The following is a 25,137-nucleotide window of genomic DNA, read 5'->3' as shown; positions in this document are numbered from 1 at the left end:
GCCAATCCTCTTGTTCCTTCCTCTACTTTCTGTAGGAGGAAGTTATCCGACACACAAGTCAGGAATTTCCTGGAGGGGCCATGTTTTGCAGAATTTGTCTCCCGACAAATATCGGGGAAATTGAAGTCCCCCATTACTACTACATCATGCTTCCTTGAAACATTGGCTATTTGCTTTTCAAAAGTTTCATCCTCTTCTTCTCCTTGATTGGGTTGCGTGTAGTAGACTCCAACCACCATGTTCTTTTTATTCTTTGCTCCGTTTATTTTGTCACAGGTGCTCTCGATGGGGCTACCAAGCTCATCCTCCTTTATTTCTGTGCAGAGATACGTATTTTTCACATACAGTGCAACCCCACCTCCCTTTCTGTTCCTCCTGTTCTTTTTGAACAAGTTATATCCTTCAATTGCTGTATTCCAGTCATGAGAGTCACCCCACCAAGTCTCAGTTATACCTATCAAGTCATAATTTCCATCCTGTATTAAGAGTTCAGGTTTGTTCTGTTTGTTTCCCATACTCTGGGCATTAATATATAGGCATCGTATACCATGTGCTTCATAGTCTGGCTTTCTTCCTACATGTGTCTGAAGACTATTATTGGGTGCTATTAGAGCTGTTCTCTCTGTTGCAGTGCATTGTTACCCCCAACTTTACATCTCCCTTCCCCATAGGATTCAGTTTAAATCCCTCCTGTTAGAAAGCATTTATTTCATTTGAAGGGATTGCATGATGTAACATCACATGAAGATGGTGATAAGGTGCTACAAAGGGGAAGTTAACTAGCAATAATGTTGAACTATTGGGTGGAATCCAACTAGTGCCCCTCAGTTTCCATCAGCAGAATGGGGAGGGGGCAGTTTGCCAAAGAGCTCATGGGGGGCGGATGGGGGGAGGAGAGGAAGAGAAAGTTCCATTGCACGAGTGGAAGTTTGCTCATGCAATGTTGGATTTTACCCATTATGTGTATAATGAGTCTTAAAAGCATGTCTTAACAGTTTAGCAAAAGGTAGAGTATAGATCATTTAGCCATTTAAGAATTGGATTTCTCTGAAATACTCTTATTTACATAAGGGGATTTATAAAACAAACAAATAAAGCAAAACTGCTTTGTAAATAACATGGTGAGGCTGTTCACACAATACGCTAACCAACACTCAATAATTGAGTGTGGGTTGTTTTGAGCCGTGGGTTGTTTGTTGAACAGTGAGTTAGCGTGGTGTCTGAACACAGCCAGGGTGGTTTGTTAACAAGGGTGGCTTATTTTCTCAAACAAGCCACTTTGAGAGCCCATGGTTTGTTGTTGGTTGTTCAGAGTTGTTAACAAGCTACAGCACATGGTTAACAAGCCACCCTGGCTGCATTCAGACAACACAATAACCCACCCTGCCCCAGAGTAAGAGGATAACATGTGAACGGCCCCAGAGTAAGAGGATAACATGATTTAAGAGAATTATCTGGTTCGCATGATCACCATGGCCTAAATAAGCCACAGTGGGTTGCAGCATGTATCAGGCAGCGTTTGAATATTCAGGCTGCATCTGCAGCTTGTCGCGTTGTCCGAACCTGGAAGAGGTGGGTTGTAAACCTTAAAACAGGTCATGGGTTATGTGAAGTTTGTTTAACCCTTGCACATCGCACCCCCACCATGTTCAGACATCATGCCAAGCTGTGGTTGCGACTTGAATATTAGAAATGAGTACCCATGCAGCTGCCCATAAACTACAGTGGGCTGTTTGATCATGTGAACAATAAGCTGTAAGATACATCTGCAAAATGCAATAAATAGAAAGAAGGTTTTCTTATATGAGCAAACACTTTGGTGGCGGCGGCAGGGGGGTGGATTGTAGGCAAGTTGTTATCTTTGCAAATGAAAAACATTTGCACATAGAACTAAATAAATGTGAATAAGGATTCTGTGTTTTATATGGCAGGACATTTTAATAAATATTGAATGGTTTTAGCTTTCACAGCACGGTAACAGCTACAGTGCAGTTGGACCCTAACTTCAGTAATTAGGCATCTACTTGAAAAGGACCTTTTTGCTCTTCTTTCACACTATACTACTGCTGCTTAATTGGGATCATTAGATAATTTGCAACCCGTTTGTGATGGTATGGGCAAATATTAAAGTGTGCCTGTTTTTTATACTAATATTGTAGCCATCTTGATGATAAAAATAGACATCAAGGCTACCTAATCTGAAAGATGTAGCTTTTCAGACTAAACTGTTCCTAGTTTCCTGAAATGCTGATTTATTTTTCTGCCTAACCCTTTGAGCCCTTTTCTGCCTTTCGGCCAGACATCTGAATCCATATCTATGGTGATATTTCCTAATTTTGTTAGGAGGTCCATTCCCACCCTTAATTTGGCCACAATGACCAGTCATTTGTATATGCCCTTTCTGGAGAGAATGTTTAACGTGTGTGTTTGCATCAAGATTGCTTACATTAATAAGCCTTAAAAAAAATTATTGGGTGAAATCCAGCACTGTCTATCTGCCAAAGGAATGGATGCCATTGGCGGAACGGATTCTAAATTCTTGCAGCCCACTGTGTGCCACCAGAATATGCTCTGGAGGGTTAGGGTACCCTCCAGAGCAGATCTGAAGGACGAGGCGAGGAGAGGAAGGAGGAGTTGTGTTACACAAGCGGAAGTCCACTCACATGACATTGGATGGAACCTGGCCGGGTGGGATGTTACAGGAAACAATCCTTTTCCCTATGAAGGAGAGAAATAACCACTCCAGGCTGCTCTTCTAAATCTATAACAATAAAACAGGATGTCTGTCCATCAGCACCACAGCGCCAAGACTGTGAAATCTAGACACCTGAAACTTGGAATGCATACTAAGGGTACCCTAAAGGTATGCACCTCAGGGTTATTTGTTTTTAAAATGCATTCATTAATTTTAATTTTAATGTGTCTGTGTGGTTGGAGCCTGCAGTAATGTCTTTGGTCACTAGGGGCAAACTTCCCTAATGAGTGCATAGCTTTGCAGTCAATACAAATGGGGCTATGAGAAATTAGTAGGCTCAGGGACAGAGTTATACACCTGCCCTGTCCCCTCTTCTGTGGGACAGCCCCCTCCCTCAGTGGAAATTAGGGATGTACTAGGTCAAGGGTTGTGTCTAGGAGACCAGTGGGTGTGGCTTCACTCAGATGGGGTGGGCACAATGTATCTAACTCTAGACTGCATAACTTTGCTTCAGGCCTGCAAAGAACATTATGTGGGGAAAAAAATTACCCTTTCATGTTGAGAAGCCTTGTGTGTAGCAAACTAACAGCTACAGATAACCCCCTGCAGTGGGGAATCCCCCCTCAGAAAAAGGCAGGCACATGGCACAGGGGTGCAAGAGGCTGTGGCTTCACTCAGAGGGGGTGGGGACAATGCAAGTTTCCTTGAAAGGTTTAGTGCATCAAAGTAAGTGCTAGAGAGAAAATCATGTGGAAAAAAATAGCCCTTTCATGTTGAGAAGCCTTTGGTGCAGCAAACTAAGGGCTAGAGATAACCCTCTCCTGTGGGGAAGCCTCCCTCAGAGGAAGCCTAGGGTAGGTGGAGTGCCTGGGGATGCCAGTGTGTGGCTGGGTGCAATATGTCCAGCTTTGACAGCTGTGTACTTTTCTGCCAAGGCTTTGCTGTATCAAACTAAGGGCTATTCTAACCTGTGCGAAGCTGGGTATGTTCACTAGTTTTATAATTATTCAACCTAAACAATGTCTCCTGCTTCAATTAATACAGACATATAATTTTGTATTTGCTCAGTTCATCCGAGTTTAAAGGTTCACTTTCCAAATATGCAAGTACTGGTCACTAAAGTGATCTGATTCTGTCTCACCTATTGAATGCACATTTGTTGTATTAACTTTTCTGTAATTAATATGCCCCAAGGTTTATTTGTTTTGACCTAATTCCCTTCTATAGGAGGTTCAACATTTCCAGAAAAAATATATTTGTCTAACTTCAGGTTTTTCTTCCTGAACAGACAAGCTTCTGTGTCAGTGCTGCCAAATTGTGAGAGACCCTTGCTTTGCTTTCTAACATGGCTAGACAACTGTGAAATCTTTGACATCCAAGTATTAAGTGTTGGTTTAACATCGTAAGCTAAGATAGTGGGTTTTTCTGCCTACTAAAAATTTTATGTTTTCTTGTATATGCCAGGATTTATATTTTTCTTTTCTTTAAAAGCTTTGTGTGTGTGTTTCAAAGCTTATTTTGCCCTATTCAGAAGTCTTATACAACCTTGAGCCTCTTGCTCATTGTCATGTTAATATAATATGGAATGGAAAGAGACAGTTAACATAAAAGTTAAAATGTTTCCACCTACATCATTTTTACTTGTGGCCAATGGATGGGGTAGTAACAGTCAACCTAACTAAGGTGTCAGATGTGCAACCTGGCCTGTGAATTGGCCTGTTTAATATCTGATATGTCCTCTATTTGAGGACTATATATTAAATGGATTTTAATACACTTTAAATTTAGATTGACAAATATGTGGATCATCCAGAGTAGTCCTTGAAACCATAATAGACTGGTTTTATAGATTTTTGTTAAATTTAAATTCTTTCAAAATGGAAATAGGAACAGTTCCTTCTTCCTCAAGTTGCCTCGGAATTATGCCCTATGTTTTCTTTGTAATATGTTTTTTATGGTCTTGCTTCTCTGAGTTTGCCTGTTTGTATTCACTATGCCTCTTGCTTCACCTCTGGTAAAATAAATAGGTTGTGCCTCCACAGCCACACCCTTGCCAGTTGTCCTTAAATTTATATGATTCTCTTCTATTACAACATGGTCTATGTTCATAGTTAAGCAAAGATGTGCAGTACATTTAAAGAACACTTCTACTGGCATGTGTAAGACTGTCCTTGCAAGACCGTTTTTCTCCTTGTCACAGAGAAGAAGGCCAGGATCTCTTCTTGATCATCCCAGAGTGCAGGACACGGAATAATGGGCTCAAGTTACAGGAAGCCAGATTCCAGCTGAACGTCAGGAAAAACTTCCTGACTGTAAGAGCAATATGACAATGGAACCAATGACCTAGGGAGGTGGTGGGCTCTCCCACACTGGAGGCATTCAAGATGAGGCTGGACAGCCATCTGTCAGGGAGGCTCTGACTTGGATTCCTGCATTGAGCAGGGGCTTGTACTCGATGGCCTTGTAGGCCCCTTCCAACCCTACTATTCTATGGTTCTATGGTTCCTTAACAAGATCCTGTCCTGTAGTTTCTTTTTTGGTATTTGAGGATTTCCTTCACAAAATTGTTTTGTGATTAAACTAAAGACATTATAGAGCTCTTTTAGAGTGTGGATGGTATTTCTGGATTAGTGGATAAAGTTTCAGTTATCTTGTATTCATATGAAAATTGTAATTTTGAATGGTGTTCCATATTAATTTTCTTTACAAGTGTGAAAAGTGGGGAAAGTTTGATCATTTAATGTGTTTATAGAAACCAGAACATAAAAATAAATTAGGCCTCATGGCAACTAATAAAAGAACCATCCTTATTTTTTTAAGAAGTCAAAGGCAGTTCTAAAATGTGCAAGTTGGCATTAAGCCAAATCAGTAATAAAAAAAGGTTGTGAAAGTAAAATAGGAAAGTAAAATAAGACTGTGCCGTCTGATTTCCTATGGTAATAGTCATTTGTACTAGCATACTGAGGGCAAATTGGAACTACTAGCAACATGGGTCTAATTTAGGGAATGGCCCCAGTGACCTGAAAGTATTTAATTTGGCCAACATCATAAATGTAAACAAGTTCATTGAATAAATTAGGAGCAATTGCAAAGATTAAAAAGCATGAATTCGCAAGGAATTTTATATTGTGGAATGGGACAGACTACAGTAAATTATTGCAGTGTTTCTCCTAAGAAAATAAAAACTTTTCATCAAAATATATTGTACACCTTATATATTTCTATATCTCTATATCTCCATTACCACTTCCCCGTTGTCAGGATCTATGTCACATTGTTAGCATCTTGCACTAGGTGGTCTTGGCAGATTATGTGGTTATTTCCCACAAGAGCATCAACTCCTTCCAGCCACCTATAGACCTAACTAGACTAAATATTACATATGTGGATTCCAGGGTCTTTTTTCTAAACAGCCACCACAGGGCCTCTGATTGGGTCAAGGAGGAAAGCTTCCACCTGTGCCAATTTGATGATGCCTATTTTTGTTGCTCCTCTTTCTGCTGCTTCATCGCAGTTAATACCATCTCCAAAAGCAGCGTACAAACTGCTTATCAGACTTCTGAGGCTGCTGTCAGTAATGCTGAATGTGTTACTGTCATCAAAGCATTAATTCAGCTAGTTCAGGCCCATGTTACCATGTTACTTCCTAGAAGTTCCACTTTCAACATTCTGTTTGCTACATATGTGCAAAATTTCAGTAAGTGTGGTCATTGCTATGTGGATGTGGGCACGTATTTGCATAATATACATCCAGGCTAACTGCCTGCTTCCGTCATAATTCTCCCCTGTGTCAGACTTATTAATCTCAGCAGCATTTCTTTTGTTACAAGACCTGTCCAAAGTTCTGCCCAGAATCTGTCATTCCAATGGATGGGGTGAGAATTGTTTGCTATGAACTGAATATGAGTCAAATGGAATGGCAGCGTTGAGCAGATTTCTCACATTGAGTGGGTCCAGTAGCTGGAAAGACTTTGAGCATGTGACTGCAGTTAAATGTCATCAAGGCATTCAGCATGAATTCAAGTGTTAAAGTGAAAATCATGGAGATTCACCTTCTGTGAGTGGAGCTCCGCTCATGGAAGGTTCCTCTGGCTGATTTGGAGAAACGCTCCCTACACCACAGTCTACCCAATTCAACAGGGTCCCTTGACCCTTGTAGCGTTTGGGGGGTGGGACTGGAGGGGCTGCTGTGTGGAGGGGTGTGGAGTCCATGTCCACTAACATAGCAGCACACAGGTAAATCTGGATCCTGTATTCACTTGGGAGTATATACAGGCATTTCCAAATGAATATAATGGCATTTACTGGGTTCTGAGTCCATTATACCTCTTTTAGCAGCAGTCTTGACCTTGTTAGAATAACCACTGCTATTCCAGACATGGTATTTGTCTTTGATTCCTCAGGCTAGGTGTTAGATACGTTAGTCTTGGGATTGCTCCTTCTACTTGTCTCATCAGCTTTTCACTGAGATTCAGTAAGGCCTCCTGCAGATGCCGTAGAATCCTCTCTGCAGATTCTCTTCAAAGCTGATACTCTAACTCCATCTTATCTTCCCTCCTGTCTTTGCTGAGACAGCTACAGCTCCTCCTCTAGGATGAAAAGTTGAAGTCTTCTCCTTGAAGAAAGTAGTGCAACTGATCTACTAGTCACAATATATAAATGGGAGTTCTGCAGATTTTGGATATGTTGTACATATCTTCCACATTTCATTTATGCACCATTAGCATAACCACAGAACCCAGTATATAATAGCAAGGTTTCACAGCTATCCATTGTGGTATAATTTAAAAACACACAACACAGATGGTCGCACGGGTTCCCTTACTTTCCCTCATGGACCTGTATGGCTGGAGCCAGATTTAAATCAAAGTACAGTCATTTCAGGCTGTTTCATCACATCTAACTAGCTAGTCCTTTCAAGCATTAAAGGTCAGTTTCTGTTTATGCTCTGTCCTGTAATCAGTGAAAGCATTTCTGTGCACACTGTGATATTGTTCAGCAACTGCACAAAGCAATTATGACGTAACTGAGTATTTCATATCCTTTGACAAATCTATGAAGCTTGGGTATATCCAAAAAGCTCTGACTTCCAGCAGTGGACTATTTCAGCATTTTTGATCTCTGTAGTTCACATGTGTGGCATTTTTTCCCAGTCTATATTTTTCCCTCTCCTGGGTCCACACTGTAATGTTTTGCGGTGCCACAACTGCCTTGTGATGCAGGCCAGTTGTACACACATCTGTCTAATCAGTAGGATGCTGCCACCATCCCCTTTCCCTTCTGTTCCTGGTAAGGGGACTGCAGAGCTTTGAGCTAAGTTACCTGCCTGGGATAAGGTAGTGACCAGCTGAGGCCTCCTGTTCATGGGCAGGCAGCCTGCTTTCCTCTTCCCTATAGGCATGAAATAGGTAAATACAGGCAGGTGAACCAAGTGGCTAGGCAGGTAGGGAGAAAAGCCTCTCTTAGAATCAGGTCCAAACTGAATGAAGATCTTTATTAAAGGAATATAATAAGAGACAAAAAGGGAACGCAGAGTAGGTACTTGAAAATAAATAAAAGTAACAAGCTTGCTAACCTACACTAAACTCTTTGAGGTAAAATATTCACAATACAGCAGTCACCTGCAGAGTTCCAACACACACAATACCTTCAGGTGGTCAGAGGAAGTGACCAGAGTGACAGTGACCAACTGATGGACCAAGAGTGGGGGAGGAGGAGTGATCAGGACTGTGGTGCATGGAGAGGGGAGTTAAACCCACCCACCCCTATTGTGGCCCCAATGAAAATTGTCTCTCTCCCCCCCCCCACCCTGCTGCTATTATGCCTAGGAAGGAAGCTTCTGTTGGTGTCAACTGATGCTTCCCTCCCAGGTCTAATAGCAGGTTGGGGGGTGGGCAGCAGAGGCATTTTTCATTAGGACTATGAGCAGGGGAAGGGTCAACTCCCCTCTCACTGTGCCAGGATCTGATCCTTTCTCATTGCTGCTATTAAGATTTTGAAAACTAGATATGTGAATTGCAACTAGCCAGCTGTCACACCTCATTGGCCCTAAGGATTACCTGGCTTCAGAGCAATGCTTTTCCATCGATAGTACTTGTACCACTGGTTGAAAAAACATTGGCATAGAGGCATACACCCCCTGTGTTCTACATGTTTCTGGTCTGGGAGTGCCTCCTCCTTGGAAGGAGGCAAGCCTGTGATAGTGACTCCTATAGAAATGCAATGGACAGCCTTCTCTAAAGGCAGGAATTTCTTCTGTGTCTCTGCATCAGGAATGATTAAATGATCTTGTCATGCCTGATGCAGAATCACAGCCAGAATTGCCCATTACCAGAACAGGCTGGTTGGAAGGAAAAAAGGACAGCATTGGCAATCATGCAGAGATGTAATAGACAGCCTCTTCTCTGTGGAAATGCTTTGGACTCACAAATGGGACCTGTAACAAAATGCTACTGTGTGGAGTGCTCCTGTTCACTATTCCATCCAGCTTTGGATGCCCTTTTCCAGGATACTCTGAATGCCCTTTTCCAGGATACTTCATTCTATTTCCCTCTCCAACAGCCAGCATTCTGTGGTCACGGAATATGCTCAGTGTTGTGGGTGGGAGGTTGCCCTCTTAATTCCCCCCACACACACAAAGTAGAGTTTTCTCTACTTCTGCAAAGCTTGTTTTCCCCAAGCATGATGATCTCACTTTTGTTTCTTGGTAGCCCCATTTAGGCTACATAGCATATATTTCAGTTCATTATTATTAGTATATATGATGATAGGACAAATGATAATTTAACTGCCTGTCATGCTGAGTACCTGTTTAATTGGCCATGGTTTTGAATTTAGCTCTCCATGGTTTCTTGCAGTGTTTGTTGAGGCTCCTTAACTGTAGGTGGCAAGGTTTAGTGCCTATTCCTTAGCTATAGCCCTATTCCTCCCCCCGGATGTTCCACCTCCTGTTGAAAGAATAAAGATGATCAAGCATTCCAGATTCCTGGAAATCATTTTGAAATCTCTCTCTTATTATTGTTACATGAAATGGATGAAGAACTACTATAAGAAATACTAGAAAACTAAGATAAGCCAGTCTCCTCATAAAGCATGGAAAACACAGCCTTATGTAGCTGCTTTTGGCTAGGAAAGGATTTCTATAAAGTCAGCTATAATGTTAGTGAGAGTAATAGCTATGGGTTTCATGTGCGAAGGCCTATGAAACTGTGGTATAATCCTTGAGAGATACTTACAGTATTCTTTATTGATAGAATTGTCTCTCGATGAAATCTCAGATAGGCATATAGGGAAGCAAGTGTTGTTTGTCTTGACATGTAGTTTATCTTCTACATTTCTGCACTTGCTTTGACCATAATGAAAGCCCCATCATAAAGTAACGTGATAGCGGCATCAATGTAGCAGAATAGCAGCATGACTCAGCAGGTGGACAGTTTTGGATTGCCAGCTCTGTACTGCATCCCTCCTATCTCTGTAGAATATACAGAAATAAATGAAGTGGTGTTATGTTTGGAGTGGTTCCAGCTATCCTAAATGGACTGAATTCATGCTCGGCTGATGATTCAGGCATATTATCTTCTCTCCTTGCAGTCTTGCTGTTTATGTGCTACCATTTCCCCTGTGCTGGCATATTTCCTCACCAGTAAGCAATGTATCGCTGCTAATCACAAAATGAACTACTCTGTTAAAAGAATTTTGGCACTTTTCTTAATTATTTCATTTATTCAGAGGTCTGTGGTCACTTTTTGTCACACGTTTGCATTGATTTTGAGCACCCATCTTTGCTTGAGACTTAACCAAGCTGCTTTACATATTACAATGTGTACATGTGCACAAACACACATGTAACTATACTAAGACTTCCCCTTGGCAAAACACACACGCACACACACACACCCTTGAGAAAAAAGTAAATTGGAAAACGTGGGAAGAGTAGGTAAAATTCCTCTTTATAGGTGTGTTCTGAAAATAATGAAGTACCTGATTTAAGTAGAAAATGTGATTATTTTCCAAACACACCTATAAAGAGGAATTTTACATGTCATATCGAAACAAAATTGAAGAGTTGTTCTGTCCCCTTTTACTTGGAGATTATCCTGTATGGACTTCTAATGGCCAGAATAATAGGTTAGGTATTCCAAATTCTGGAGACTATATACACAAAGGCACTTCTTAGATTTCACTCTGTACTGTTCTGCCTAGCAGATGCATATCTAATAGTAAAGCAACAGTAGCCTTATTTTCTGCATTCAGCAGCGTTAAGCCAATGTTGACTTATTAAAGTGCATTAGACAGTGATGTAGAGCATCATTTAGACTTGTCTGCAGCTGCAACAAGGGCGTGGCGTTGGCCCCATTTATAGAGCGTGGGCTTAGCAAATACAGAAAAAAACGTAAGTACTGTGTTAAGACATGTGCACTGACTGCCAACAAGGTAATTTTTGCCACACATCTATCTGCTTTGTTTCTCAGTTCTGTGCATGCAGGGCAGGCTAGACCGTATTGGCTGCCTAAAATATGGTCGGTCTATGAAATGGATTTAAGAAGTCCTGCCTACTAGCACCCCTCACCCCCACCCCATGACATGAGTTCCACCAACACCTCAAGACACGTTCAGGAGTGGCTCCAAGAAGCTGGGGCCTGGGCTGCAGTGGGCAAAGCCCACAGTGATTTCAGCTTTTTGAAAAGCAGCTGAGTGTGGTCCTTTGGCAGCAGGAGCACTTCTCTTATGTTTGAACCCAGCACAGGCAAGGAAGGTACTGGCTGGCACATAGCTTGGGCTTCCAATATATTGTCCAGGCATGGTCCACAGGGAAGAGGTTCTCTTTCCCTGCCGCTGCCGCCTTCCCGAAATCCTCATACATAGTCCTCAGCCAAGCTGATTGGCCAGGAAGGAAATTCAAGTTGCAGCATGGATGGACAGTGACTGACTAGAGCTGGCATCATCGAGCCACAGCAGAAGTGATGGAGGTAGTTCTTCTGTCCTCTTTTCTGCCCCCACGCCAGGTACAAGAGTGTGACTACGTTCCCAAAACCACTTCCAGAACTCGCTAACAGATTCTGTACACTTACAAAAACCAGAATAAATCTTGTAAATCATGTGTTTGTGAAATTGTGCTTACAGATAAAATTTTAAACTGGACTATAAGGGCTTCCCAAGAGGCATTTTGTTGGCCATAGTGGGAGACACAATTAGATGGGGCTTTGGTCTGATCCAGCATGCCTATTATATTATCTGATTACAGATGGCTGTAATGGTTTTAGACCTTGCCAACCATACTATGTTAGGTATGCTCCCCTTTTTGCAGAAGAGGATAACGGAGAGAACATAAATAGGGAAAGGACTCATTTATCTCAGTGCAGTAATTTCTTGTGGATGCAGTGTCTCCGATATATGTGCATAGAGCTCTTACCTGCAAGATTTCCTATTCAGGTCAGTGGAGGGGAACGTCTCCATATATAAACATTTTCACCTGAAACTCTTCTATTCATTGAGTGACAGGGGAAGAAGCACTTGTAGCGGTATGGATTAGGGCTATGGGCTATTGAGAGTAGGTAGAAATGTGACTGGGATTTATAAGGAAGGATCCTGAAATTCTTCATGACCCTGTATGGTTCCCCCCCACCCCATTTTATCCTGATTCATCTTTGACTGAAAGCTCTATGTATATGTGTGTATGAGAGAGAGAGACAGAGAGAGAGAGAGAGAGAGAGAGAGAGATTTCTCTCCATCTCTTTTATCCTTTTTTCATTGGCAGACTGAATGATGTGAATGGTGCTAAAGCCACAGTTTTGTAACAAATACCCTAAGCTATATATGACAATCTAATAGTGGAGGGGGGGGGGGGACAAGCAGGTTGTTAATCCTGTTGCTGACAACGGCTGCATGTGCATCCTGGGAACCCCAGCTTAGTTTTTTTACTCTAAACATTTTGCCTATAAAATGGGATTAACAATCTTACGTTGATGTATTTATCTTGAACATTGGGCATGATCCAGTTAAAGTTAAGCACCTATAAGTCCCACTGATTTTAATGGGACAAAATTAAGCACATACTTAACTCTTCCACTGAAATCTCTGTTACTAAGTACTGTTTAATTTGATTAGATTGTGCTCTTTATATGCAGACTGAACTGGGCCACTATCACCTTAAACAAATTAATGTGGTGCTCATATTTGCTTATGGGCCTAACTCAGAAGCTCAGGCTTCTCCCAACCATAGCTCAGTGGTAGAGCACATGTCCCAGGTTTGATTCCTAGCATCTCCAGGTAGGGCTAGGAAAAACTCCTGCCTAAAACCTTGGAGAGCCACTGCCAGTCAGTGTCAATAATACTGGACTAGATGGACCAACGGTCTGGCTCAGTATGAGGCAGCTTTCTGTGCTCCTAACCAGGTGCTCTCCAGACTTGTTGGACTGCCATCGCCATAATTCCCAATCAGCATGGCTATTGTCCATGCTTGCTGGGAATTATAGCAGTTTTACTCCAGCACATCTTGAGGGTACCAGATTGGGGAAGGCTGTAATAGCTGTGTGCAAACAGAAGAAAGAGCTCTGATACCAAAAAATGGCTCTGAAAAATACTGTGCACTAATAATAGCAACAATCGTCATTTGAAGTAGCCTCAAGGAAGACAAGCCAATGAACATCTTACTGTCTTGGTCATCCTTTCTTAGTAATATAGAAGCATCTAATAAACACACGAATTTTGGCCTACAGGGTGGCCCAAAAGTAGGTATACAGTTGTTTAGAATGTTGATGGGAGGGGAAGAGAATTTTCAGTCTTGCAGTACTGCTTTAGAATCCACTTTCTTTGTTCTTGACTCAAGTTCACCTCCATCATTCACAATATCGGTAAAAAAAAATAACTAAACAACTAAACAACTGTATACCTACTTAAGGGCTTCACTCCCCTCTCACTCTACACTTAACTGATTTAACTGTCACTCCCTGTCACTCACTCTTTCCAACTGTCATTCTGACTCCACCCACACATCTTCTACTCACACATTCTCTCCCCCTTCCATCAACATTCTAAACAACTGTACACCTACTTTTGGGCCACTCTGTATATGTGGTTTAAGATAGCAGTTTAGGAAAGATCTGCTTTTGTTGCAGTGTGTGGTGTTAAGCATAGATTTTTCTCTTCCTTTATGGGGTGGATTGCTCTTGCATGGAAATGCCAGTCAGGACCTAATATGTGCTTCAGGGACTTACAATATTTACCACAAAAAGAAGTGAAAACACCCCCAAATTATTAACTGGCTTGGATTAAAATCTGATTTGGAGAATAATTTCCAATCCTGAACTCTCAAAGCAAGAGCTTTGCATAGCTAGGAGCAAAATTTCCTATGATCCTTGGCTGGTTTTGACATAGAAAAACAGCAGTATGGAGAAGCCCAAGTCATCTGCAGTGGTGGTGGTGGGGGACACTAATTCCCAGCTATTTTGGGATGCACAGCATGTTAACCTCAAATGCTTTGCAGAGCCAGGAGACAGATCATCTGAGGGCCAGGGAACTGGGTGGCTTACAGACAATCCCTGACTGTCACATTGGAGGTAAGTGATGGAATTCAGATTGGCTTGGAAATGAGCTGAGCCACTTTCAGATCTTTTGTGAGATGGCTTGGTTTATTTTTGAGTCAATCTGATGGAAGCCATGAGTAACTTGCCCATCTGTACTCTTGCGTATAGTATTTCACCTCTAGGGTATGCTTATTAAAATATCTAACTCATGGATGGAGATCTTGCCTGTATACTGGTGCTATGTATAGACCATACTCTCCTCTTCATTATTCATCTCTGAAATTTTTTAATGTGTTTTATAAACTCATTTCTGTGTTACAAGGTGGTCAGGTAAAACCACAGACAAGTAATTTACTGTCAAGGCAGTTTGGTGAATATCCTTTTCCCTAACCAAGTGATGTATACATTTAGTTTTAGTAACTGCCACAGAAGAATTACATGGTGTGTTTCTCCCTATTTCAATATAGAAAATTCCCTTTAGGAGGCAGAGAGAGGGAAATTATCTAACTAGTGCTGCTTAAGCAGTTTAGGTGACCTGCCCTGCTTAAATGTCCTGGCAGTCAATTCTGTTTAGACGGTAATTCATAGCTGTCACTGGAGATGCCTTGCTCTAAAGAAATTTTTTTCTTTCTGTGTTTCTTTCTTCAGTAGAAACTGAATAACAATGTAAATTACTGGCTTTATCGGTGTGTAGCCCCCAGTGAAAATGAAAATGACAGGAGCCCTGTATGCTTAACTACCAAATTCAATCAAAGCTGCTGATAAGAGGACAAATAGAAACCAAAAAAGCTTTTGGAGTATGAAATGGAGAATATGGAATGAGGTGACAGATGCCTTTCTTTTCAGACAAGCTGATATAAGAGGAGTGATTTACTTTTTCGTTTTCGTCTAGTCTTATGGTTCAGTAAATGCTGGTACATGTAGATTTTGTTATCTTACAACAGAATTGCAACACTGCAACAGGAGCTCTGAAAATAAGCGGAATTATGTGTATTGTTTTGTCTCCTGGTTGTAAACAAATTAGATTTAAAATTTTCCTAGAAATGGCTTTTGTAACAGATTGTCTATTGTTGTAAGCCCTGGGTGGCTCTTGCAATCATTATGAAACTGAAGAGTTTCCCCATAGGACAGCTAATCTGCTGTCTTTGGGCACATGGATACAGAGACCCATGCATTTTCACAGAAATGCACACACCCCTTAACCAATGGATGGCCAAACTAGGTTTCAGGAATGAATGATCTGAACTGAGCCAGATAACCTTCCTCTACTGCTGACTGTCATGACAAAGGCAATCATGACTTCTATTCGGCCTCTTATCACTACTAGCCCCCTCTGCATAGAGCCATTGAAGGCTTGGAGATGTATTTCAGGATGGTTGCCAGCTGTATGACAGGATATTGCTTTATGTCTGTGAAGCAGCATGAGAGAAACCACAAAAGTATGTGCATACAGCTGTCTTGAGGTGAGTGCTGTTGAGCTCAACTAGCTCCCTGGTTTACAGGGGACCTACAGGCTATGAAACAGGCAGAACAATGATTAGAATGCAGATGGCGTAAATCTTACAGTGAATATGACTGTAAACACATTATCGTGCCTACTTTGAGCCTAGTTTGGCCATCCATTGGTTAAGGGGTGTGTGGATTTCTGTGAAAATGCATGGGTCTCTGTATCCATATGCCCAAAGACAGCTTATTAGCTGTCCTGTGGGGAACTCTTCAGTTTCATAATGATTGCAAGAGCCACAGTAAGTGGTGGCAACAAAGTAGTCGTACTTCTCTGCCTTCATTGCATTAAGTAGCCATCCAGAAAAGCTTTTCTGGGTGGTGAATAGGTTGTTGAAATCAGACCTGGATGTGGTGGCCTGCTACGGCAAGTTTGCAAGGCAGTATCCACCCTAAACCTGACACCGTCATTGACACAGTTCCAGTGGAGATGTCCAGAGACCCATCTAGTCCGGTTGTTTGGGACTGTTTTCAGTTAATTCGGCCTGAGGATGTAGACAAAGTGTTTGGAAGGGTGCAGCTGACCACTCGTATACTTGATCCTTGTCTGTCTTGACTATTAGCCAGTGGAAGGGTAGGATTGACTGGGTGAGTCCAAGAGGTAGTCAGTGTCTCCTTTAAATAAGGGGTGGAACTAGCTGGCCTGAAAGACAGAATTGTGTATCCCTTCCTTAACAAACCCTCCTTGGACTCAGGAGATTTTAACAACTATCACCCAGTCATTAATATCCCCTCCTTGGGCAAGTTCTTGGTGAGGGTAGTGGCAATTCAACTCCAGGCAGTTTCGGAGGAAGTAGATAATCCAGACCATTTCAGTCTGGTTTCAGGCCTGTGTTTCTGTACTGAAATGGCCTTGGTCGCCCTCATGAACAACCTTTTGTCAGGATTGATGCTCCTTGATTGTTCCCAATATCTTACCTTGCTTTTGGTCATTTCTCTTAAGTTATAGTTAGTAGTTGATGTCCCATTAGGTAGCAAGTTGTACACATATCTGTGAGTGTAAATCCATGAACTTCATACTAGTAAGTAAATAAATAACAAGCATTTGATTCTGTGTCAGTGTTATTGATTGTTGGTTTTGTTTTTTGTATTTGCTGCTATGTTTAAATTAATGTTGGCAAGAGAGACTCCTTTTTTTAAGAGGAAAAGTGGAGAAAATTTCTCAAATAATAACTATTTTAAGCTATAAAGATGTAAATCTTTCCCAAGTGACTAGAATAGACTTCGAAAGTGTTCTTGCAAACATACTACAAGACTGGGAACTAAAGGTAAAAATATCTATTCCTATTAGATAAAATGGAGATCCATCTGACTTATTTTACTGCTCAAAATATGCTGTGCAATGCTCTGAAAATCTGTTGCTTTGTATGCCATTTGAAATATAAAAAGGGACACCCCCCCTCAATTTGTTACCTTTATTTTCTGCACCTTGAGGCATTCCCTTCCATGAAATGGTTTCTCCTGAAAAATTTGAAATTAATCACATGGACAATATATCTCCCTATGTTATCGAAAGATTAATGGAAGATTGTTCTGTCAAAGTGTCACCTTCTCAGTTTCACCTTGTTGAGAACTGTCAGCCCTAGTTGACGAATTTTAAACACTGGCAGTTGAGTCCAATATAACTATCACTTATTTTTCTATTTTTAGAGGCTGGGTTCTTGCAGAACTTGACAGGTTTTTTCCCCAGACTAATAACAGAATTGTCAAAGAAATCAGCTAAAAAGACTGTATTTACTTATTCATTCGGGGTTGGAGCTTGGAATGTTTCTGGAACCATGTCTGTGAGATCAGAGATAATTTTGTGGGAGATGGATAAAAAGTCACACTGCATGGTCCCAGCTCAGAGTCCTGAAGTGTTCTAAAGGGTGGTGACATTTTAAAAGGCATCACAATTGTGATATGTAAAAATAGGAAAAACAGGTTTTGTGAAAGCAAAGGATCACGTTGAATCTGATGTGATGGCATAGACAGTTTGGTTTTTATGATACATTAACTGTGTGTGTGTGTGTGAGAGAGAGAGAGAGAGAGAGAGAAACATATCCACTTTAACATCTAGCTATTCTCAATCCATGTGTGGATTGACCTTTTTTTGTCTACACATAGTTTAATCTTTTCTATGGATCACACTTGTGTTCTGTTTGATCCATTGGTTAAAAGGTCATGGAATGTGAAAGAAAGGTTAACAATAAGAATGTTATTTTTATAGGCAATTGCCTTGCCAGACTTTCAGACTCCACTGAAGGATCTAACTATTAGGAAAAATAATCCTTGACTTTTGGTTTATTTAATAGTTACCAAGAAAAGTAAGAAAGTTTGGCATTAAATCAGACTGCCAAGATTTAAAAATCTGAATGATGAAGTCATCCAGCATGTATTGATGGCTTACTTGTAAACTGTGAAAGGTGGGGGAGGGGGGATTAGAACTATTAAATGAACTTCAGTTTCTAAGTGACACTGGCTGTGTTTGGACAATCACAGGGGTAAAAGAAGCCATCCTGGCTTCTCTCCTGGCCCCCATGCCTGCTGTGCACACAACCGCAATTTGCATAATTACCTGCGATGTAGCACAGGTTGCCATGTCATCTGAACCTGGTGCGGCAGGGATGGCTTCTTACCAGTGCCACAGCCCCTACTAAAAGCCATGGGTTGTGGCGTGGGTAAAAAGCCATCCCCACTGTGCACTGCACCGGGTTCTGACCACACGGCGCTGCATCGCAGATAATTATGCAAATTGCAGCATGGGTGGGGGGAGAAGCCACAATGGCTTCTTTTACCCCTGAACCCAGTCACTGATTTATTGCATATCTAGAATATGTGGCTCCAGATCCTCCTAAGGGTACTGGGAGTTGTAGGACTTTTTTCTGTCTGAACATGCATAGGATTGTGCCCTAATTCAACTTAACTTTGAAATTTTGAAGTGTTTCATGCATTCCTGCTAAGAGTTTCTTCTTGTCAGTTTGCAGGTATATCGTTTACAGCATGGTAATGCTAGTATCTTGTACTATTAAAAGGCAGGGCAATAATTTTAAATCATTTTACCATTTAATAGGTATTTACTGTAGCGTTGATGTGGTTAATATCCCACAGAATATACACAGTCATTTTAAGAAGCTCACGAAGTGCTAGAATTATCTCTTTGTAGTTGATGACATTACTGGCTGTTACTACACCATATGCCATTGAACCTCAATAGAGTATACCCCGTGCTTTTGGGTCAGCTAATGCTGAATCAAAGCTGTAAAGAAATGCTTAACAAGTGACAATTTAAACAGTAAAAACAAATTAATTGAAGTAGGCAGAGTAAGGTAAATAGACTCCATACACACTCTCCCACTACGTACAACGTGGGGACAGGATCACGGGAATCATGTGTATGGCTACATCATGTAATGTTATATATGTGGCTGGAGTCGGGATGGATGAATTGGTCTGTTTCCAGGCCACTTCTCTTTCACAATCCTGTTTCCTCAATCTGCATGAGAATAGACATTTAAATACATATTTTTGAATGTATTTTATCTCAACATAGCCATTTTTAAACACATTTTTATTGAGCTGAGAACTGTGCCACCATATTCAGAGAAGTGCAGAAACTGGTGGCTAGCTCCTTTCCAATCTGCACATTAGTTCAGGAGCTGCAGATCAGGTCAGTTCATATCAGAATTCACAAGGATAAAATTATTTAAGCCTTTCTAGATGAAGTACAAGCTTGGGCTTACTGCCTCACCATGTTTACAGATTTTCTGACTCGGAGATTGTGGGAATCAGCCCTAATAAATAATATATATTCTTTTCAAACTCTTAGTATGTCCCAGAACTTATTTTTGAACCATCTCACACCAACACTTTAAATAAGCATCAGAATTTACTGCATTTCAGTGAAGCATATTAAACTGTTTTAATTCAAGGTGAATGACGCCAATAAACTTGATTTCATTATTGACACACAGTTCATAATCATGGTTATTTTAGTGCTATCTGTTAGATGACAATAAGTGGTAACACTGATTGTACGGAGTAGATTTCTTGTAGTTCTTGCCATAAACTCAAATCATTAACAAAGGGTGCTATGCTTTTTCAGGCTGAAATGAAAGCTATATTTCATTTAGGATAATTAATAAGTCTACTGCATTTATGTGACATTATACATAAGATTTTAAAGGTGAATTTCAGGAGTTGGCAGAGCCAGCATCTGGGATATCACTGGGCAGCTGCCAAGGCTCATCCTCTGGAAGAGGGCCACTGTCAGCCCCTGGAATCTCCTGGCCCTGCTGTTCCTCCTCCTCAGTCTCACTACCTGTTCAGTTGCCTTCTCTGAGCATGCAAACAGGAACCAGAGTAAAAAGACAGAGCAGTTTCCTTGACTTTCCTTACGCTCTCTCTCTCTGGGTGGTTGTACAGATTGAGACCAGAGGGGAGGGAGAGGGCAGGTTGGCGGGCAGCAGAACAGAAGCAGGAAGAGCCCCACTATGGACGTCTTGCCTTTATGTGAGCTCTGCCAGCACGCCCCATTCCATAAACTAGAGTTTCTGCTCATTTCAGGTTGCCCCCAGAAGCCCAAAAACTCTATTGTGGAAGCAGTGGGCGCTGCTTGCAGAATGGAATAACTGGGGCTGGCTGCTTGTGGCCAGTCTCCATTGGATACTGCCCCGGATTAGAAAATTCTAGATGAGAAAGATTTAACCAATCTTTGGTTGTTATTTTTTTCCTTTTTTGCCTTTCCATATGTACTAACAGCTGGATGATGCTTCCATCCTTTCTTTGAATATTTTTTGTATTTGGAATTTTGTGTGTATTTATTATTTATTCATTCATGTATTTCTTGATTTATTAATTACTAAATTCATATAGGTGTCCCATAACACACATTCTCTGGGCAGCTCACAAAAAATGTTACTTGCTCTCATCGTGTGCGTGCTTCCTAAAATCAACAGCACTGTTAGCAGAATTGCTGTATGCATACAGATGTTTAAGATTAAACCATTTTAGAAATAGCTCAAAGTAGCATGTGGTTCCATTGTTGATTGAAGCTTTTGGTTGCTATAACAAAACATACTTTAATCTGCCTAATATATGCAAGATATTTACTAAATATCTCCTGTTCTGATTTCTTTTTCTTCTTTCCCCCACAAGGAACTACTAATCTTTTTACAGAACTTGCCCACAATGCACTGGGGAAATGAAGATATCAGTGTTCTTCTTGCAGAAGCCTACAGACTGAAGTTTGCATTTGCAGATGCTCCCAACCATTACAAGAGATGAAAGAACAAGGAATCATATATGGCTGATCTGCTTGTTGTTGCATAGTATCATTTTCTTTATGCTGACACACTTACCCACGTGTGTATTTCTATGAAGCTTTCCATTATAGTTCGACAAGAAGTTATGTGATTAGTGGATTACCAAAGAAATGAGCCACACAAGCTATTGTGAAAACTATCTTGACTGAAAAGTGAACTTTCATGCTCAGCGCCCACCGAAGATGCAAGTTCAATTTCTTTTTCATCATGCTCCCTTTTTCCTTTGGTAATTGAGTTACTATGTGAATGAAGAAAGGGTGTTATGTTCATTGGTATCTAATGACTGATTGTCTTGTCTCCATGAGTTTTGTTCCTAGTCAATTATGTTCGTTATTTTGATGGAAGTATTTCTGGTGTCTGATGTGCTTGTGAGCTAATAGAAATGAGGACAAATGAATCAAGCTTGTTTTTATTTTATTTTGACACAAAATATTTAAATGCCTTTAATGTTGTGTTTGCTTACAAAGTGAAAACCAGTAACATAATGTTTAATGGAACACAACATCTGGAACTTGAAAGGAATGCCATATTCATGATCACAAGAAATCCCCAGATACTATACATTGTGGTGTGCACATAGTGTTTAATAAGTTTCACTTTAGAGTTTCTAAACTATACTGACTATAAAATAAGAAATAGATTTCTTCTACCATAATAATATATTCATAATTTAATGCTTTAAAACTATCAAATATTTTTCAGTATATAGACATTTTATCTTCACAGATTTTTTTCCTAATCTTAGTCTTAGGTTACAGTCAGTAATAACTTTGAATATGCTATTGCCTTACCTTGAATTTCTAACGTGATAGGAACACTTGACAGAAAAGTAGTGCATGCATCTGATAACTTTTATCCTCAGCACCACCAGGCATGAGCTGGTTGGAGTGTGGAAGAGAAGCACAGAAGGAGTCAATTGCCTGATGGCCAACAGCCATGATGCTGTCCCACCCTTTGGAATATAAGCATGGATTTTGCACTGTATGGGGCAAGGGCTGGAAAGTTGAACTGGTGAAGACTCCTGAGTTCCAGGATCAGTATGCTGTCCTCACTGATCAGGTTGGCTGATTGGTTAAAACCTCAGCCATTCCTGTAGAAAAGGAGTATGTCAATTTATCTGGTACCTTTCAGAGGAGTTCACCTCCATAGAATACATGAGGATTTTGCGCAAACTGGTCTGAGAAGCTTATCTCATTTTAAAAATGCAAACAAAATGGAACAAACTTTTATTTTTGTGACTTTTAAGTTATTTACATACTTTATAGAAGGCTCTACCAAACGTAAGGGCCAGTTTATTTAAATAGCAGAGTCAAGTGATAAAAGCTTTTCCTGTGCTGTGCCACTTCAGGCAAAAGGTGGAGTACTGAATGTTTGAATATTCTACAGATAAAAATTCCCTGCACACAAGAATCTAGCATACCACTGAGAAGGCTAGGCTGAACTTTTCTGTCTGATATGCTAGATCTCTATGTGAAGGGAGAGTTGTTGGACAAGCATTCAGTGATGCAACCATGCATCTACTAGAGCAGGCATAATCTATGAAAAGCTTTTTATCATTCAAGTCTGTAGATTGCATCAACTTGGTCATAAATTAGGCTATACTATAAATGGAATTGCTTGTTTTCAGGAGCTCTTCAAGTGTGCCTTTAACTCCTTTGGTTGTTCTTTATGCCTTTCAGCTTGTTTATATATGTTAGCTTGCTGCTTGCCATATATATATATGCTTGAATATACAAGAACTACAGGCAATGGAGCTATTTATCTGTTATGCCATGCCATCCCCCCAATTTATTTTGGAGGATTGACTTAAAAATATAATAGATGCATGTTTCTAAGAGGCTACAAAAATGTCTCAAGGTTTATTTTTCTTAAGGTATTATAACTAGCAGATTATTTACAAGTGTCTTACTATTTAGCCATGCATTTGAATTGTTTTGGGAAATTAGACTGTAAAACACAGTATAATCCCCATTTGAACTCCTCATTTTCCAACACATGTTGTTCAATAGCTTTAATGAAGTAAAATAAGATTGCCCTGTTACTTTCATAACAGACGAGTGTGGCCTCTTTTATGGGGATAAAATTATTGAGGGATTCCATGTCAATAGTAAGGGTGACCCGGTGGAGCTGCATTACCGAGGAGTTCATAATGCACCATTACTTTAGGGGGAGCATCTTTATTCCTGCTTCTCCCATCTTCTATACAGCAGTGTCCTATGCATGGGAATCTGGAGCCAGTGCAGCCTTAGAGAGCATTGCTGTAGGTTGTCATAAAGTTATTACACACTAATAATGTAGTGGAGATTAAATTCTGTGGTGTGGCTCAGCATGTCTAATTCTTAGAGGGTATATGTCTTCTCAAACATCAGAAGATTTCTAATTTTAAGTTCAGGATATGATTTCTGTATAACAGCTATCACTTAGGTTTACAGTGTCACCTTGTGCCTAACAAAACATCTTCCAATAACAGAATATAAAAAGCAGAAAAGTATAATATATAAAACCTGCTGATGAAGAAAAAAATTATAAGATGCAGTATACATGGTTATAAGAATTTATTTTGAATTACCTTATTTACATTGGAATTTCAGTTATGAGCAATGCGTCCAGAAGAATTTGCTGTGTTAGATGCAACAAAAATGTGAATATCTAAAACAGACACTCTCTCCTTTGTAAGGGCCTTATTGACTTATTGCACCTTCCAAGCTCTGTTAGGATCTGTATTGCTTCCCATTTAAAAATTACTACATCATGCTGCAAAAAGGATCTGGATGGGTGAGGAAAAAAAAAAAAGCTTGAGCACATTGGTAGATGAGGGTGGAGATTTTCTTAAATGCATAATTTGCATTCTTGTTTTATAAAAATTGGGTCTTTTACCGACAGTTAATATAATCTCATGCGCACTTTTCCCTATATACATATTATAGATTCCTTGTATAACTTCCTCTTAAAAAGGAATTATACTTGGTTTTTGACATCTTTTTGTATCTCAGGTAAAGTGCCACTCCAACCAAATGTTACATGGAATAAATATTTCTGCCATTTTTACACCCCTTTATTATAAATAGAAAAAAATTAAATTGGTATCTAATATAGATATTCTTATGTTAATACTTTCAGGACATATCATTCATTTAGCCTTATTTGAAATTTCATAGAATTCATAGGGAAGTCTCTGAAGGTGCTGCTGTCATAAATGCAATATTAACTAATATCTGAGACAAAAGAACTGTACAGTGCAGATAACCAATTTATATCTGTGTTACATGCTTAGAAATGTAAATAGTAAGCAGTGTATTAAAATGTAAATATAATATAAGAAAAGAATATAACTACCTTGCAGTCATCTGTACATCTCAATTATATTATAACGAACTAGTTGCACTAGTCTTTAATTTCATATGGAAAAGCCCATAGATTTGTATTTAACTTGAGAACTCTACAATAAAATGTAAGTACCCAAGACTGCGTGTGATAGTGTCTAATTTAAAATGAATAATCTTACTCTTTCTGGTACAATAACAGCAGTATCTTTAAGAGATGAGAGTGAAGTTATTGGTGCGAGAGAGGCTATATAACAAGAACTAAAGAAGGATTTGTATGGAGGCAAATATCGATATAAGGTCGATATAGCCAGTAGAGATACTTGTGCTTTTGCAAATGGTAATGGTAAGATTTCAAAACTGACATTCAAAAAATGCAATGTACTGGTCTCATTTTAGTCACATATTTTTAGTCTGTTGTGGCAATATAGAGTAAACAATTCAGAAAAAGAACAAATTTACGGGACTGTAACTTAATTCCAAAATATGTGCTCATTCTGTTCCAGTGTTGGCTCCTTTAGCCATATGACCCCTTCTTTAAGAATATTTGTTTGCGATATCTCTCGGGGGGAAAAGTTTGGTATTGAATGCAGCAAGAATGGAAGATTGGTGCAATCCTATACGTGTCTACTCAGAACATAACTAGATGGAGCAGAGGAACATTTAAGAGAGGAGAGTGAGGCTTACTCCAGGTAAGTAAGGATTCTTAACATAATATCCCTACTATTTGTCATGCCAGGAACTGGAAGAGGCATGGGACACGGAATGCCTCCTGTGAAGAGCAGAAG

General features: G+C 40.1%; 1 protein-coding gene across 1 annotated transcript in view; it reads left to right on the top strand.

The window, feature by feature from the left end:
• The window catches only part of TBC1D22A (TBC1 domain family member 22A), a 194,608-nt gene extending 170,121 nt beyond the window's left edge, over positions 1–24,487 (top strand). The window contains exon 13 of the mRNA XM_084810971.1: positions 20,860–24,487. Coding sequence (XP_084667097.1) covers positions 20,860–20,988 — 129 coding nt within the window. The 3' untranslated portion in view covers positions 20,989–24,487. The remainder of the gene's footprint in view (positions 1–20,859) is intronic.
• Positions 24,488–25,137: the final 650 nt, after the last annotated feature.

This window comes from Heloderma suspectum, chromosome 7 (genome assembly GCF_057233095.1).
Source record: "Heloderma suspectum isolate Gila_16-S chromosome 7, 16-S_ref, whole genome shotgun sequence".
NCBI lineage: Eukaryota > Metazoa > Chordata > Lepidosauria > Squamata > Helodermatidae > Heloderma > Heloderma suspectum.
Note: the sequence above shows the minus strand (reverse complement) of the source record. Positions and strands in the feature narration are given on the sequence as shown.